Consider the following 18,042-nt stretch of genomic DNA (forward strand, 5'->3'; position numbering starts at 1 on the left):
CGGGCACACCATTCATGGTGGCAACTCCGGGATGACCCTTAAATGAGGAAAACCGGGATGACCCTTAAATGAAGAAAACTGCATGAAGAAAAAACTGAGATACAGAAACCATTCATTCATGAACACATATAGAAGTTTTGTTGGTAAAGTCAAAGAGTTACCAATCATACGTCAAAAATTTATCTTGGCAATCCGATCTACTATTACGAGTTATGGCTTTAGTGCCACGTCTTGTGGTATGTAGAAGTCTTCAAGTTTAAGTTTGGCTTGCTCTGCTGACGCGCCTGTCTGCCATAATGAAGCTGGATAGAAAAAGTGAAAATAATGAGGGAATATTCGTCTTTTTGTATTGATTTAGTGAAACTGAATGTTTCAGGTCTTTGATTGTGAATCATGTGATTTGGAGATTTCTGACTACTTCTTGTTGTTTTCCATCAGCGGAGATTTTAACATATGTAATCTCTAATCATAATCCCAAGTCTAGTGTAGATTGGTATCAGATGCAAATCTTGATATCACACGACACAAGTTGTTATAGTCTAGACTAAAACTATAATCTTTTGGTGATTATCTGATATTTCTTTATGCCAAGTTTTCAATGTCCTAATAGTACAATGGGCAGGTTGAATATAGAAGTCTGCTTGTAATGGTGAACATTTCATCTTTGGAATTTGTAGATGCTGTAACTGTGGTAATACGTTATGAAATTTGCAATAATGCTATAACTTGTTATTCTCTTTATGTCGATCTGTACATGGCTGATATCAGATATAACAGCTGTCTCTACTCCTGCTCTTCTAAACTTGCAATTGTTTCTTTATAATCATCTTCGGCATCAATTGAACATGGAAAATCATCTAAATCTTAGCCTTTTCCTTCATTAGAATAATTCTGTATCTGTCGCATGGCAATGTATTCTTCGAATGTTTTATACATATCTTTATTATCAATCGTGTCAATGATAAAACGTCCACTCGAGTTGTGCGACACCATGTTTACTAGTTCCGGTTTACATAGCAATGGCTTCGCAAAAAAAGTTTAGTCTGTTTTAAGTTCCTATTGGTTAAACAGAGTTACTATCTCTATTTCAATTGATTACCACAGCTAGCTATCATAGATTACATAATTCAATATAATTAAGTTCTACAATGTAATAAGCCAACAAGCCTTACTAACAGAAAAAAGCCAATAGTCTAAAGTTTTTTCTAAGCACCATCTACAAACAATCAGATAGGTCCGTAGCAAACTTAAAGTCATCGTAGCAACTCACAGTGTTTGTTGTATGCATACTCCACACCAAATGCTTGATGAAGATTGCTAGTGAGTCGAAATAACAAAGAGCTTCTCAAGTTGCAAAGAGTTTCAAACCCCTCAAAAAACTAAGGTGAGATAATAGCAAACTATTTTACTTAATACTTCGATAAATAATTAAACGATTTATCAATTGAAGATTAAATGCATCGCTTCATTGAAAATCTTGCGTTTCCTTCACCTAATCATGCATTCTTCAAAACAAAGCAGCTTCTTGCTTGAGTATTGTTTGCTGGGGTTTACTGTAGTCAGCTGGATCAATGAGTGATAGGTGTTGATTATAATGAATCATTGTCAAAATTCTGTCCATATTTTATTTATTGGTTATAAACTATACAATAAACTACTCTCTGCTATAGGTATTGTTGCTGTGTCTGTAGACACTCAGTGTTTTATACACTCAATGGCTTAATTCAATTTGTTTAATTCTTTTAGGCTAAGACTGAAGACTGACAGCACTACATAACATTATTAGCTACTTATATCAATGGGCTTCATAAATATAATACCTATTGTATATTTTTTTTTTATAAAAAAATAATCTTGGACTATTTGTTATATAGCATGCCTCTGCTGATCATTATTAAGACTTAGCTCACCTATTTACAAAATTGGAGACTGCTTTGCTCTTTGAACATCTAACCAATTTCAACACAAAATGTAGTACCTTCATGCAACTGTATGATTATTATTTAACTGATGGTTTGGCTAGTTTTAAATTATTATATTGTGTCATGCAGAGCTTATACTGTATTATTGTGTTATTACATTATATTCTGTTGTATTGTATTATAATAACTGTATTATGTTGTATTGTATTGAACTGCCTTGCATTGAGTTCTTAAAAAATTTATGTGTCGCATTATGTTGTGCGATATTATATATTGATACATAATTCATTGCATTTTAATCTATTGAATTATATTGTATTGTTATAGTGCTCTCATATTAATTATTACCTTACAGAAGTATGCAATGTATGAGTTAACTAAATATTGTTGTGGCAAGAGCTAAAGGGTATACACCTATTCCTTTCATGTAGGGCTGGCTATGCACAATGCTTACACATCCAAATCAGTCCTGTACCTCTTCCTATCTTTAAGTTTTAAATTTATAGCTACATGCTTTGATAGATCATTACTTCTGATAGGTTATGATGGATCGTTTTTTTCTGATGGGTTATGATGAATCAAAATTGCACCATAAACGTAAGCTCTTATATGTCTATGTGATAAGTTTGTATTTTGAACTCATTGTCTGTAATGGATGTGATTCTTTACTTTGCAGTCAGCCGCCAGGGACTCAATATGACTTTCTGGATGATTAATTAATATCATAGGACTTTGTGTGTGTATCTTGGTACATTGTATGATTACTATATTATATACTTGTAGCATGTTTACCAAGGTACACAGTCTGTTTATCATGATACATTGTCAACTTCATTGTCGATTCAAAAAAGCATATTGCAAAGTATTTAATAAAACTATTACATATAATCTTAAAGTTCATCATTACGGTCTATAATCTTGTCGTTCATTTCATTGCTGCAGTCTACACAGCCACATAGACTTGTGCAAACTAAAGATGTAGTTTTGCAAGAGCATTGGCTTTCACATCTACTCTCTTTGCATGAGCAACTAGTCCATTGGACAAACTGCCTGGGAATAGCTCTGTGTCTATCAGGAAACCACTGCACAAAAATCCCATCATCGTCCTTACTCCAGCCATAATTTATGGGATCAGGTGGCATGATTAATGGTTGAATTGCCTGCTGTCATATCGCTTTCTGGTTTGTACACAACACACACTTTGGGAAGAACAGCCGTGCGTTGAGCGATCAGGCTGGAAGATCGAAGGAACTTGTTGGGTGTTGAGCCTGTGAGCGGAGGCATGCCAGATACAACAGGCATCTGTAGTTGCAAAAATATAGACCATATGGCAATGATCTTTAATGAAAAAAAACAGTCGCTTGTTGAGGCTACTTAGATGTAAGATGTGGAGTAAGGCGTTTGACAATTACTAATTGTAATCTAGTATCCACAGTTATCACTCATCGATACAGGTGACACCAACAAATGGTAGTCTAATAATGAGCTGCATTGTTTTGAAAATTAAATGATTAAGTGAGAATGCAGAATGCTTCAATTGATAAATACATCTACTCCTTGATTGATAATCATTTGATTATTTACTGAAGTCCAATGTAAAATTAGTTTGCTACTTTCTCACCTTAATTTCTTTGAGAGGTTTGAGATTCTCTGGAACTTCGATTTGCTAGCAAACCTCATCCAATATCCAGCGCAGTATTTCCACGAGTTAGCTGTGCGAGCTGTTGGCAGTGTTTGAAGTGTAAGGGTTGTTATGGGGTACTCTATGGTGACAGGTAGGCGAGACGACCCTCGAGCCAGCGGCCCGCCCAAGCTGCGTAGCGGCACGGGGAGAGTCTAGGAGGGGCGCCGAAACGCCCTCACGGTAGAGGGGTGCGGGGAACTCCCCCGCGAAAATATTTTTTAAGATAGTCTGTCTTATACCTAATTTCCACAGCTTTTCAGTGAGAGAACAAATATTTTGCAATGGTATAATTGGTATTATTTTATTACACAGTAAACTTACTTTGAGTGCTTAACTTTACAGATATATTCATTAAAATGGAAATAAAAGGAGCTTGGAAGAAACTATCAGTGCAACAAAAAAATAAGAAGGGAAATTTCAAGTTTTCCCAAGAAAATCAGCTACTCAGGAAAAATGAAAATGATTTAATTTTTAAGCAAGCACATACAGCCTCATCTTTTAACATAGACACAAAAGGAAACCTAACAAGCAGAGATCACCTTAAATCTCAATAATATCACCCATTAAAGGTGTGCCCCAAATAGCTAAGAAACCAGTGGGTCTTAAATTTAAATTTAATAGCCTCAGACTTGCATCCTTCCTAATCATCTAAGATAAAGCTTAAGTTTGATGTAGTATCAGAATAGTTTAGGTAATGAGTCGGTCAGTTATACATAATACATTAATTTACAAGCATTGCCTTGCATGATATTAAATATTTGGAGCCGTGTGATACACATATACTCCTCATCAGATATTCTGGAAAGCTTTGTGAATAATTGAGGTTTCATAATAGCCTGCGCACCTGATGTGAAAATGCTACCCCTTCCAATTGAGCGCTATTTAGGGTACACCTTTAAATAAACTGAAAGATTCAAGTTGGCATCACAATGAAGGTAAATGATCCTACCATTTATTTGCCATAATTCCATCATTTTTAGTGACAGGGCTGTAATAAGCTATCATTTCTAGTTCGGGTCATGATAAGTAAAGGATTTATAAGTGTCTAGTGCAAAAGGTAGATAGTTAGTATGTAGAATGTTAGTGGCCGTTAGTAAGGTGAATCAATCATCACATACTCTCACTCACCTTTGAAGTAACTATCAATTGGTCAATGACGATTCATCATTAATCAAATAAAAATGATAATGACCAAACAATTTGCTCTAGAACTTAAATTAGATAAGTTTTCTGAGAAAGTTTACTTCGGTTAGCTAAAGACCAAAAAATGCCTGCACATGGAATAATTGATGATGTTTTGGACAGGTGACAAGGACGCCCGTTGATTGTGTTGTCTGAAGAAAAGTTGAAGGAATTTATGCTTTTCACAAAGTAGCATAGTTGGTTCGTTGAAGCGCGGAACTTGCTCAATGATTAGTAGCGCGGACGTAGTGTTACCCCTTCCGATAGTGCTTACTGTTTTCGGTTTAAAAGACACTCGGGTTAAAAGAATATTATTTTGTTGACTTCATAGCGACTTTATCGCCATGTAGTCATTTTATCGCTATTTTATAACTATATTATCGTATATGAGCAAACAAATGTTAGGAGATACGCTTTCCAGAGAGTAACCCCCATAATTTCTTCTTAAGAATACGCCGTATCCCCGCGTATCCCCTTTTTTCGAACGCTGGCTGTTGGGATGACTTGAGTATTTTGCTATTGATCTGTCAGGCTCTTTGTGGATGGTGCTCCACAGCTCACAAAAACGCTCGATTATTGGTTTTTACTATTACTAAGACTTAGTAGCACACTAAATGTGATATTTGATTATAGTGAATTATGCAACCACTGATAGCTATCTTTGCAAATCGGTAAAATGGTGAATTAGAGTTTTCGACTGCTGCTACCAACGCTGACGAGTCGCTGGGCGAGACCGAAAACAGACTACAAACCTAATTGCTATAGGCGTAAATGGATAACAACTGTACTACAATATGACGTCAATGTAGGTCTACGGCTCTGATTAGCTGATTCGACTGAATGCACACCGCGAAAGAAAAGTTTTATTTATGTATTACTACTCGCCTTTTAAGGCCAATTACTCCTAGCTTATCAAATAACATAGCAGATCTGATTAATAATGACTAGGTTATAAATATGCTAAAATTAATAAGCTGCCATAAACTTATTTTTCTGCCACCTGTTGCCACAAAATGCCCATTCTATTATAACCCCGTCGTATTGAAATCGTGACCAAAATGCCAGCGTTCGGGTGTGAAGAGCCATGATACTGCCATGGGTACCCGGTACTTCGCTGGCAAACTGGTTGCTCAAAATTACGCTATATACCGACCTTCGTATCCTGATTCTGTTTTTGCATTATGCATCGATTTTTTAAAGAATGGTGTAAGTCTGGTTGTAAATATATTGATTAACCTTTGCCCAACAGCACTAAGTGAACAACAATAGCAATAGACCTATCTGTACTTGCGATCTTTAAACAAACCACGTGTTGCCGGGGTACTGTTGGATTATTATTTTTTCATAACCTCTTTCCATCTTTCTATATCGGACATGTTTCAAACATTCTAGCAGGTTTTTCTGAACGAACAGTTGGTGACATAATAAACAGTGACTGTTTTGTACCAAATACAAGTTTACTATTTGACTCCATGTTATTTGCATCTCTATTTAATATTAATCATGCTATAATATTGTGATATTATAATACAATACTGTATTTAGCTGCCTAGAATATCCAAAGGTTTTGTATCTACATTTGATATGGCATCTGCGTATCGATACAAGGCAGTTCTATTTCACTATTTGTTCTATTTTAGCTATTGTAAGGACATTATCTCTAGTCCAACTATGATCAAAAGCCTATTGTTTTAACTCCATTGTTGTAAACAACCATAACAAATTATAATATAACTCCACACTCTACTCTAACTTCATGTTGCTGATTCATGTCTCAGCTCAGCATTTTAAACTTTAATGAAAAGACAACTCTAGCAGTTGCTATGTATAAAAGACTTATGAGGCTACGATAATAAATAAATAATCAATGCGGCTAAACAACTACTCATTATGTTATAATTTTACGTTGTTCATCTTTCATACTTCAATTTGCTGAAGATTTCAAATGAAGCCAACAAGTTTCCTCTTGCTGTTGATGTTGGCTGCGGTACTGGGCATCAATCTACAGTTCCACTAGCGAAATACTTTGACTCAGTGTTGGGGGTAGATATCGGTGAAAAGCAGATAGCGGAGGCCAAGAAAAGCAAACATCCGGAGAATGTTGCCTTTCAGTAAGTGGTTAACATATATGAGGTTGAAAGTGGATAAACAGCTAGTATAATTCAATGTTATATGTACTAGTACGCTGACGCTTCCGTACGCCATGAGAGATTATCATGTGCAATAAATATGATCGCAATTATGTGATGCTGCAAGGTGAGGCAGTTGGTAGTGTGCTCAGCTGTAAAGTTGGATGTCCGAGTTCAATTCTTGTGAGATATGCATTCTTTCCTAACGCTCTTAGCATGGCTTCAGACGAACAAACACAGCTCTTATTATAGTAAAGATTAGGGGCAGAGTTATTGCTAGATTGACCTGTAATACCAGGATTGAGTAATCAAATTGCACTCTTTAATTGCAAAACTCTCGATTTTGATGTAATAGTTTCTCTAAATGATGAACGGTTTTTATATTTATTCGTGTTACCTATTTGACTTTTTTAACTTATGGTTGATTGCTGATGAAAATAGATTTACCGTACTTTTCGGACTATTAGCCGCTACTTTTTTCTGATGTTTTGAGCCATGCGGCTTATATAAGGGTGCGGCTATTCTATGGTTTTTTCTTTCACCGCTAGGGCACATCAACCGGAATGTCTGATTAGTGCGCCTCTAGCGGTGAAAGAAAAAACGAAACAATACCTAACGGTACTGTTCGTTTAGGCACTGGGTTAAAAAGCGTCGGTTAATACGGAACAGAGCCTAACGGCGCCGTTCTGTTTTAGCTAGCAAAGTTGCTGCTGTGTAAAAAATCACTGTCCTAAGTTCTGTGGCCTATACAAAGGTGCGACCTATATATTGTTTTATTATCGTTTTTTTGAAAATAAAGCAGATGCGGGTAATATATATATATATATATGTATATATATATATATATATATATGTATATATATATATATATAAGGGTGCGATTAATAGTCCGAAAAGTACAGTAGGCTGTCTTTTGTCTCATCCGTCATCATTTGTCAAGGATGCAAAACATTGTTTATATTACTAAGCAACTTCCAACGTGTATACACAGTATACTACGTGTTTGTCGAAATACTCTTTTTTTAGTTTGTTTACATGTTTTCGATTAATGTTTTCTTTGCATTAGGCAAGAGATTGTCACTTACATAGGTTAGCTTTGTACACTCGGTATATAATAAACAAAAGATTTTATATGTATGCATCTAGAAACAGCCTTTGACATCTTTGATCATGGATTTTTGCTAACAGGGTGTCAGCAGGGGAAGCACTTCCAGTCGAAAATGAGACTGTATCATTACTTCAAGTAGCAGCTGCAGCACACTGGATGGATATAGTGCAATTTTATAAAGAAGCTGACAGAGTTTTAACTCCTGGAGGGGTTGTTGCTTTATTCAGTTATGCATCGGCACCTGAAACCTCAAACCATCCTAAATCTGCTGAAATCGATCCTATACTTAAGGAGGTATTGCTAGCAACAACAATGACGGTTAATTTTATTTGTAGGGACAGTACTTTATACCTTTTATTTTCACATCATAATCTGATATGGTGATGCTCTTTTTTCTTGAAAGACTATTATTTAGTTTTGTGAGAGATAACAACATTTTCTGTTTTAAAAACAAAATGTTTTAAACTTAGTGGCAGCTATTTTATTAAAAAGAGAACTCGCTTAAACCTGAAACCACATGAGCATAAAAATCAATTTTATTAAAGTAATTTTTTAACATTTTTACACCGTAAACTGTACTGCATATTACATACAATCAATAAAAACAGGTAGATATGGATTGTGTTTAGTTTCAATAAAATATTATCTATCTATGATGATGAAAAAAGATAACAAAAAGTAAACATTTCGGATGTTTTGCTCTTAAAACATCGAAAACATTAAAGGTCAAAATACAATACCAAAAATTGCAAAAATTGATAATGAAACATTAAAAATGCAACAGATCAGTTACATCAAAAATCGTGTGAAAAAGAAAATATGAACAGCAATGGCACGTTTACTTCACATCTTTGAAGGAGAATCTTCCTCCAAAAAAATTTAGGGTAACTGGACTGGAGGAGTTGTCTCTCTAGCAATTTTCTTCGGTAGAGGAGACGTCGTCCCAGACGGTTCCTTCATTTTTGTAAAAAATTATGAAATGAAAATTATGAAGCGTAACTTGCTTCCCCATTCGTTAACGAATGTTTCCATGCTGTTTCCGGAACTGTTCTGAACATTTAATTCCAATGCGCATGCTTCGGTTTGATCGAGAACCGAATTATGTTTGAGATCCGAGACGAACAAATATAAAGGTTTTGGTCAAGAACCGAGTTGGTCGGAAACTGAAGCATTCGAAAACCGAGGTTGCACTGTATACTCTTCAAGTGTGCTAATAGTAACCAATAGTATTTTCACAAGCAGTTTAAAATCATACAAACTTTTATAGTTTTAGCCCGAATAATGATAAAGTACTTTTTTTTTTGATGACATTTGCTGTAGGTTGCCCGATTTTTTGCTAGTGTTTTACCAAATACCATTTTATTATGAGCACATCAAAGATATATATAATAAAAGGTTAAAACTTTGGATTGTTGGACACATTGTCCATGGTTACAGATGGTTGAAGGTTTCATTTACATCGTGAAGCCTTATATAAAATAATATTTACTACCAACTATTTCGTGAAGCCTGACAGCTAATGGGAAAATTTAGCTACCAGATTACGGTTGGAGAACCCGAGTTTATTTGCAGGATTTTTGTATGAAAGTTTTTGATCATTTTCAGTATCATTAATAAAAACAACTTAAATTACACATTTTTCATTGGTTTGTAAAATGTTGAAAACAGAAAAAATCAAGATACTTATTATAAGTGTTTTATACTAGAAGTCAAGGGAGTAATGAGTGCTTCTTATATTCTACTAACCGAATGCAGTTTTACAAAAACAGCTTATAAACAGTGGCAGGTAATGTAGCAGCCAGCCACTTGCCATTAGCCTGGCAAATTGCCAATAACTAATTTGAGTAAGGTACTATTCGTATTGCTAAACTTACTGATATGAAGCAAGCTTTAGCGACGTTGCGTAACGCGGAGTGCTATGCGTATTTTGACTGAGCTAACGACTCATATCGCCTAATTTGCCATCACATCTGGTGTAGCTGAATTGGTTAGATTATCGCCTGGTGAACAGGAGGTTCCGAGATCAAATCTAGCACAAAGTGGGTCTTTCATTCTTATATTTTAATAGCTATAGCTGGACACACCGAACGACGGACTTTAAGATTCATATATATAGATTGAATTATTAACTACAGTTTGTGTTTCATCCAAAATGTGCATTGAGAATGGCTGCATTTGAATTCGCATCCTACTTGCTAGACAAATATTTGAGTTTAATTGGTGCATTTATTCCAATATTTCCTGTCTTAGACTTACATAGAATTAACATCCGATATATGCTAGTATCCGTTTCCCTAGCTAACAGTGCAAATGCAGCCAGACTGCTTTAACCCTTTCACTGCCGTATGCGCATTTATGCGAAATCTATGGTCGCCTGTCATATGCGTATTTTTGCGAATTTCCCAGCAACTGCGCAGTAGCTTAATTTTATTATTCGTTGACAACATAACCAACGATCTTTAGGACTTTTATGGTATTGGCGGTGTTTTCCAAAGATTTCTCTATAAAAATTAGCCTAAATTAACGAAGCGTTTTTAAATTTTTGTTGGGAATTTCCCACATAAAAATGAACATTTTATCCTTTCTGAGGTTCGAGCTAATTAATATTATTATGGCTTTCGTAAGTACCTTCCGAGTTAGAAAATAGAGAATTACTTATGTTGATTACATGTATAGCCGATTCATATTTTAGTGATTACACAGATAATTAAAGTAGCAGCACTGACTCTGATGGTGATGAAAGTAATACACAGTTTTGTAAGAGTAAGGAACATTGTGGAGGATCGTTTTAGCTTCGTAGCGATCATTGCTTCACATAGCTTTATCTATGCACAAAATGTAGATACATTGAATTTTTTGCATAGCAGTTTTTGTTAAAACTGTTGGCAAAATAAAATATACAACAATAATGTTCTAGATAGAGTTTGAAGTTGAAAAATATTGTATGCATAGCATGAAGCATAATCAGCAATTTTTGGTAAAATGGCTGGCAGTAGGCCGATAGCTAAATGTATACATACATGGCAGTGAAAGGGTTAAGTCAACGTGATAGTAAAATTACTATAATTTATTTTAACCATTTTCTAGCTAAATCAGCCGATATTTTCATACATTTGTCATTCATACATTTGTGTTTGTATAAAGTTATAGTTTTTTTAACTTTAGTTTTTATAGGCTTTAGCTATAGTTAACTAAGCATTTACAAGATAAAGTATGCTGATCCGGTTTTCTTTTTATAAAAGTCACCCTATGAATCACCATCTTGAACATTCAAGTAGGTATCATATACTATTCAACCTGTTAATTTATTACAGATAGCGAATAGACCCGAAGAGAGAGGCTGTTTTGTCTCTGGTAATTACATGGTGAGGCGCCGTTACGCGGATGAATGCTTCCAAATTCCTTACGCTGACAAAACAAGGTAGTTAAACATTTTAACCAGTATGATGGTAGTGCTTTGCACCATAAGAGACCATCATGTGTAATAACTGTTACAAAATAATATGTTACATAAATATATCCATTTGTATATTAATGTAATATAAGAATAATATTTAATAATATATAATAATATATATTTCTCCAAATATGTATGTGTCATTCTGACTATAGCGCACGCTGATTATTTTACCAATGCGCCAGCGTGTTACGATGCCCCTGTTGAGAAATATTTTTCATAGGGTTCAATTACTATATCCGGGGTCAAGGCCAATTCTTTTCACGCAGACAATTATATTGTCCCAGGGCTGATACTCCTCCCTAAAAGGCCCATTAGGTTCGGCCCAAAATCACGTTTTAGGGGGGGTTTTCAGACCATGGGGCACTGTCAGTGAATTTGCTACTTTAGGGGGTGTTTCCACAAGCAAGCCAGTAAAAGGGCCCATGCTCATTAAGGTTTTATTCAGCCAAAGTAATACCAAGAAATTGCACCGAAATTCCAGTCTTCATTTTAAAGCAGATTGCTGCTGCTTGCTTGCTAACAGGAAGGGAAAAGAGACAGTCGACACTGCATCATCTTAGCAACCCTTTAGCAATATATTCAGAAAGAATGCTATGATATTTATTTCATTGATATTCATTATGTTTTTCTTTGTAAATGAAAATGATGATCTGATGGTTGTTTGGAATCAGTTTTAATAACCTTTTTGCAGGCATAGCGACATTTTGTCGTTTTGCGATACTAACGTTAGTGGGCAGAGCAACTATTATGTCGCCACACGAACGGTTTATATAAATTTATTTATGGTTAGCTAATTGCCTTTTTTTGTTTAATTTTTTACCAATAGTAAACTACAATATGTTTGTCTCTGTTAGCAACAAAAAAATAAGCCGTTTGCAGAAGAAAAAAACGATCGTTTTTGCAATACTAAACAAACGAAAAATCCGAAATAAAAACGTATTTAAATAAAATTGAAAATTTTGTTTGTAGCTTTTTTTTCTTTATTAATGCATGAATCATATTGGATGTTTAGCGGGGCGTGGAACCTGGGCGCCCTCTAGGGAACTCCCAGTGTTTAGGGGGTGTATTTCAAATTGATCAACCAGGTGATTGGGGGTACAATATCCAAATTCAAATTGACCAACCAGGTGATTGGGGGTACAATATCCAAGTCTGGGCCTATCCAGGTGGGTGTTTTTTTCAGAGTATCAGCCCTGGGTATATTGTCTCTGTGGGAAGAGCCAAGACATTATCTCTTCGTTCGGTCAGACAAAGTCAGTACCATATCTCATTTTTACATTTGTACCGGTATCGAGAGGTACCAGTATCGTCATATTCAAAGTTTTGACGGATAGCTTCCGATGGGACAGCAAGCATTTTTATACACACACACACACACTTCTATGCAAGAATTGTCATTATTAATTCTACATATTCCGGATTTTTATTTTGTTTTCTCAGTTCGTATTATTGTATCATTACCGAATCATCTTTTATCGTAGTCGTTGCAAAATTGACTCAATTTAGTTATTACTTGCTAATTATTTCACATTTACATCTAAACCTTTTTATAGTCGTTTTATTTTTTTAAATTTATTTGACCTGCAGGAATTATTTTTCTCATATAAAGTTTAAAAGTTGTTTGACAAAGTTTGAAAACCTTTATAGTTGGTTTTAATTTCTCTCCTAATTTTTTTCAATTACGCAAAACGGTTTTCGCATGACATGTAGTTGGAAAGTTAGTATGGCAAATGTTGTTGTATAAATGGGTAGACTTACATGTATTGATGCAAAAAAGAACAAGAAAGTCCGTCTTTCATTCCACTTCCTTATGTAATCCCATACTGCCTTATACTACCTAATCTACCAGCTTTACCCTCTAGCCTTATCCGCTAGATTTATCCACTCACCGTAATTGCCAAGACCACCTGTACTGCTTTAAGCTCAGATGCCAATATAGCCTGAGCCTGACAAATCCCACAATACAACAAATGTTGTTATATATGTTAAATACAAATAAATTTCCTGTCCAAAAACTTTTTTATTACCCGGGCGACGCCGGGTTGTACAGCTAGTAATATAATATTTATAACTTTCTAACATTATATAACATTTATATATTAGTACTAGCTGTGCTACCCGGCGTTGCCCGGGTAATAGAAAAGTCTTTGGACAGAAAATTGATTCGCATTTAACATATAAAAACATTTGCCATTCTAACATTCAAACTACTGTTACAGTACGTATCATGAAAACAGTGTTGTCTTAAGTGTGTTTTATAAAGTGTCTTGAAAAGTGTGTCTTATAAACAATGAGAAGTAGTGAGAGTTGCTCGCTATTAGCCAATTTAATAATGTGAGCGAACAGCTTCTCGTGACGTTATGCTATGACCCGCGTCATACGCAAAGCCGATAGGTATTTGCTCTCATATAATGACATATTGGCAAGCTGGCAATTCAATCTCTGTAGTCTAGTGGGTAGATCGTCCGACTGGTGAATGGCAGAGTCCAAGATCGAATCTGCTTCGGTATGGAATCTTTATTCCAAGATTTGAAGATCTATAGCCGGAATGCATACAAACATATCCACAGACATACTTTGACAAATATATATATAGATAATAATATAATAATTAATATATTAATATACATGTATATTAATATATACATATTATGTTACATCTATGTGTTACATAAATAAAATGTGTACGTGTACAATTATTCCATGATGCTCCAATATTTTCCGGTGGGGCAGTTGGTAGAGAGCTTGTCAGCAAAACTCGGTAACCCGAGTTCAATTACCAAGCGGTGCATTTTTTCCTTAACGCTCGTAGCATGGCTTCAGACAAACAGACAGACACAGCTCTTATTATAGTAAAGACTAGCTGAATGTCTAAATGGGTAATAAAAAAGTCTGCACAGAAAGTTTATCTTTAATTGTTGTTAACTGTGTTCAATCAATAATCAATATTCATATTAAAGATGAACTTGCATAAAACTTTAATAGATTTCATCAGAATTTGTCAGTATTTTGCTATCATTTGTGGTTGCTTTTAATGTTTGAGGTGAGCCGGCTGTCAGGATGTTTCAGGAATAAAAATGACAAAACTTTATCATAGTTAGCGCAAATCAAACGAAAGTGCGATTATGACATCTATAGTTGTAAAGAGACTGACAGAATAGAGACACATAACGCTGCAACTTGAACACGATAGCTGATATCAACTATAGCAACGATAACAACTAGTGATGTCATTTCGCACATATTTTTCTTCTGAACGTTTTAACCATGATGAAGTTTTGTTAATTTTAATCTTGAAATATCCTGGCAGTCAGATCACCTGAAACATCAAAAACAATCATAAGGATAGAAAAATACCGGTCCATTCTGATAAAATCTACTAACATTTTGTGCAAGTTAATCTTTAAGTTAACTTACAATATATAATATATTTTGTAACTTTCAGGCGTATAAAAATCTTTTCTAGTAGTTTCATATTATTAGTTTGTTTTATGTTATTATTTTGAAATAACAAAATGAGGTTGTATCGATTAGAACTATCACTCACTTTATAGGCCTTTTCATTGAATATTCACTGTTTCCATGATGCGTATTTGGAGTTGTATACACATTGAATTATCATGTGATAACTGATTCAATGGATGTTTGCATAGTGTGGATTAATAAAAAAGATAACGATTTCTAAGGTCATAGTAACAAAACTCTCTTGACTTGCGGATTTTCGCCGTTTCCAATTTGCAGAAGACGCAAACTTGCAGGTTACTGTGTCATGGAAACTTTGTAACTTTGATAGTCTAAGATGCAAATTTGTATGACTCGGTTTGCTTGAAATCAGATATAAAACTAAGTTGGGGATTTCATTCAGGCTTTTTGCGTTTCTTGCGCTCTCCAACCGATTGACAGTGAAATGATTGCTGGAGGGTAATCATATATGATAACATGGATACAGTCGTCTCATGAAATATGAGTGTAGCACAAACATGTTGACTTGTTTCAGGATAGACAACATTATACATCCCATTACAAACACTGTTGAAGATTATATAAAATTTTGTAAAACCTTGTCACCAATCCGAAAGATGGAAGAGGCAGAGCCTGATTTGACTAAACAGTGGATGGAGGATGCTACAGCCAGGTTACTATAATTTTACATTTTAAGTCAGCATCCATTGAAAAATGTTCAATTAGTTTAATCATGGGTAATTACGAGACACAAACTTGCATGTAGCCAGCTGTTTTACAGTTCAACGTAAAAAGAACAATGCGCTTGTTATATTTCTTTCCTGTTATTGTTTTGCTGCCATTCATGCCGAAGGTCAGATTGTCTTTGTTATCAATCATTGAAAAAGGGGAACATGTTTGGCCGGTCATACTGCATTAACAGCTGTCGATGTGCGCATAATTATTAGAAATTATTTTACAAATCCATAAAAAATCATTGTAAGTTATCTATTGGTTTTAATATTTTTATTCTTTCAGTGATTCTAAGAATGATTAAAAAACCTCGTATATGAATCCAGCAAATAACCCGGATTCTTTAACTGTAGCCTGGTACCTAAACTTTCCATTAGCTACGAGTCTTCACGATATAAGCGAAACCTCCAACTATTGGTACAAGAACGAAGCTCTCATTCATTTTGTTCTTCTTTGTACATACCTTTTGTTTTATATAAGAAGATGGGAAAATCCATTTTATATTAGTACTAGCTGTGCTACCCAGCGCTGTGCAGGTATTAAAAACCAGCTTATAAACAATGAGAGGTAATGAGAGTTGCCAACCACTTGCTATTAGCCTGGCACAGTGCCAATGCATAATTTGAGTAAGTGTACTAATAAGAGCGACCAGCTTCTCGTGACGTTAAGCAATCACCCTGCGTCGTGACCCAAAGCAGTAAAGTATTTGTTCCCATATAGCGACGTATATTGCCTAATGAATCTATACAGCTAGTGTAGTTAAATTAGTAGAGAATCGGAGCAGCAAACGGGAGGGCCCAAGTTCAAATCTTATGTGATACGGATTTTTATACAAAGATTTCAATAGCTATACATGGACAAACACACATACACAAACTTTGAGAAATATATTTATATAGATTTGCTGAATGGTGTTTTGTACAAATTTATACAAATACTCAGAATTGGCTTGAAATGTAATAGCTTTACCATAACAAACTGATGATGTTCTTCCTGAAAGCTCTACAGTGATGTTCTGATATCGTTGCAGATTGTTGAATGCACTGGAAACCACTGACATGTCCAGCAAATTCACATATAATCTTGAAGTGCACATGTTACTCGGCCGGAAGCCACACTAACCCAAGTGAATGGAACATTCTTACAAGAATTAAATTCATCTGCATGAATTATGCCAATGTTGACAATATGTTTTTTATTTTTGTCTAATCAGAGTGTAGAGTTTTGATGGAAACTCTTAACTTTATTTAATGCATAAAATCATTTATGAGGTGACTTCACTGGTTAGTATGCAGGTTATAACCTTTATTCAGTACCGTAAAACCTGGAATAACATTTTAGTACCATTTTTATACCAACTTGTTAAGCACAATAGATATGAATGCGATAAAATATGAAAAGTTGCAGTATAATAGCAAGTAAAACTACTGAACATCAACTGAAATGGAACAAGAAACAATACGACGTGGTATAATAAAATAAAACAGCATATGCAACTAGCCTGTAATCTCTAGTAAATAATCCCATGGCAATTAACAACTTAATAATTGAGAGTAGTAATTCAAATACGGCTACCTTCTACAGAAGCTAGAGAAACGTCATGCTATGAGTTGAGCAAAACCTTAGTTTATGACTCAACGCTGGCAACTATCACTGGTCAGCACGTATTAGGCCAATTTGATTCCGCATCAACTCCAGGAATGCTAAACTAATAAACTTTTTCTACACAGAGAATTGTGCAATCCGTATATAAATCCATGACAACCTGCAATACTCATGTTTAGTAAATAATCTTAACCTTGGAAGAAATTTGTAAACTAGCTAGTAATAGAAAGAGTGGTAATGGAATCATTGATTAATAAATAGTGGCATTTGTGTGCCATGTAGAACTGGGTATATTTACACTCGTGTTGATGTTGAAAATGATTCTTTATGTGAAGTTATATCTTTTTATTCTATTCTATATATTATTTGTATTTGGAGAAGTTACAAGCTGTTCATATATCAGCCTGTGACAACACAACAGTTACTCGTATCCAGTAGATAATATTAACTATCCAAGAAACTAGATCATAAATCATTCAATAATAGAAACAGATATTAGTTCGTGCGCTAGCATCTGATCAGTAGGTCAATGGATCAAATCACAGAAGAACCATTAGCGGTGTTAGGAAGGGCACAAGCCACAAGTGCTCCTCTGTCAAATCTCATGCACAGATGGGAGCAATATATTCCATTCCAGGATATACCCTTTGCAGTGGTGTACCCTAAATGGGAAAGCCGAAAGAAAAAGAAACTGAGATATGGGAGTCATTAATTCATGAACAGGTATAGAGGTTTTGTTTGCAAAGTCAAGTAGTTGC

General features: G+C 35.0%; 1 protein-coding gene across 1 annotated transcript; it reads left to right on the plus strand.

The window, feature by feature from the left end:
* The first annotated feature begins 5,863 nt into the window (after window positions 1-5,863).
* LOC137408429 (putative methyltransferase DDB_G0268948) lies at window positions 5,864-16,954 on the plus strand. Its single transcript, XM_068094956.1, has 6 exons — window positions 5,864-5,994; window positions 6,727-6,899; window positions 8,106-8,319; window positions 11,340-11,446; window positions 15,483-15,620; window positions 16,710-16,954. Exons 1-6 carry the CDS (start codon window positions 5,884-5,886, stop codon window positions 16,798-16,800), a joined length of 834 nt encoding a protein of 277 aa, XP_067951057.1. The 5' UTR covers window positions 5,864-5,883; the 3' UTR covers window positions 16,801-16,954.
* The last annotated feature ends 1,088 nt before the right edge of the window (window positions 16,955-18,042 follow it).

This window comes from Watersipora subatra, chromosome 11 (assembly GCF_963576615.1).
Source record: "Watersipora subatra chromosome 11, tzWatSuba1.1, whole genome shotgun sequence".
Lineage (NCBI taxonomy): Eukaryota > Metazoa > Bryozoa > Gymnolaemata > Cheilostomatida > Watersiporidae > Watersipora > Watersipora subatra.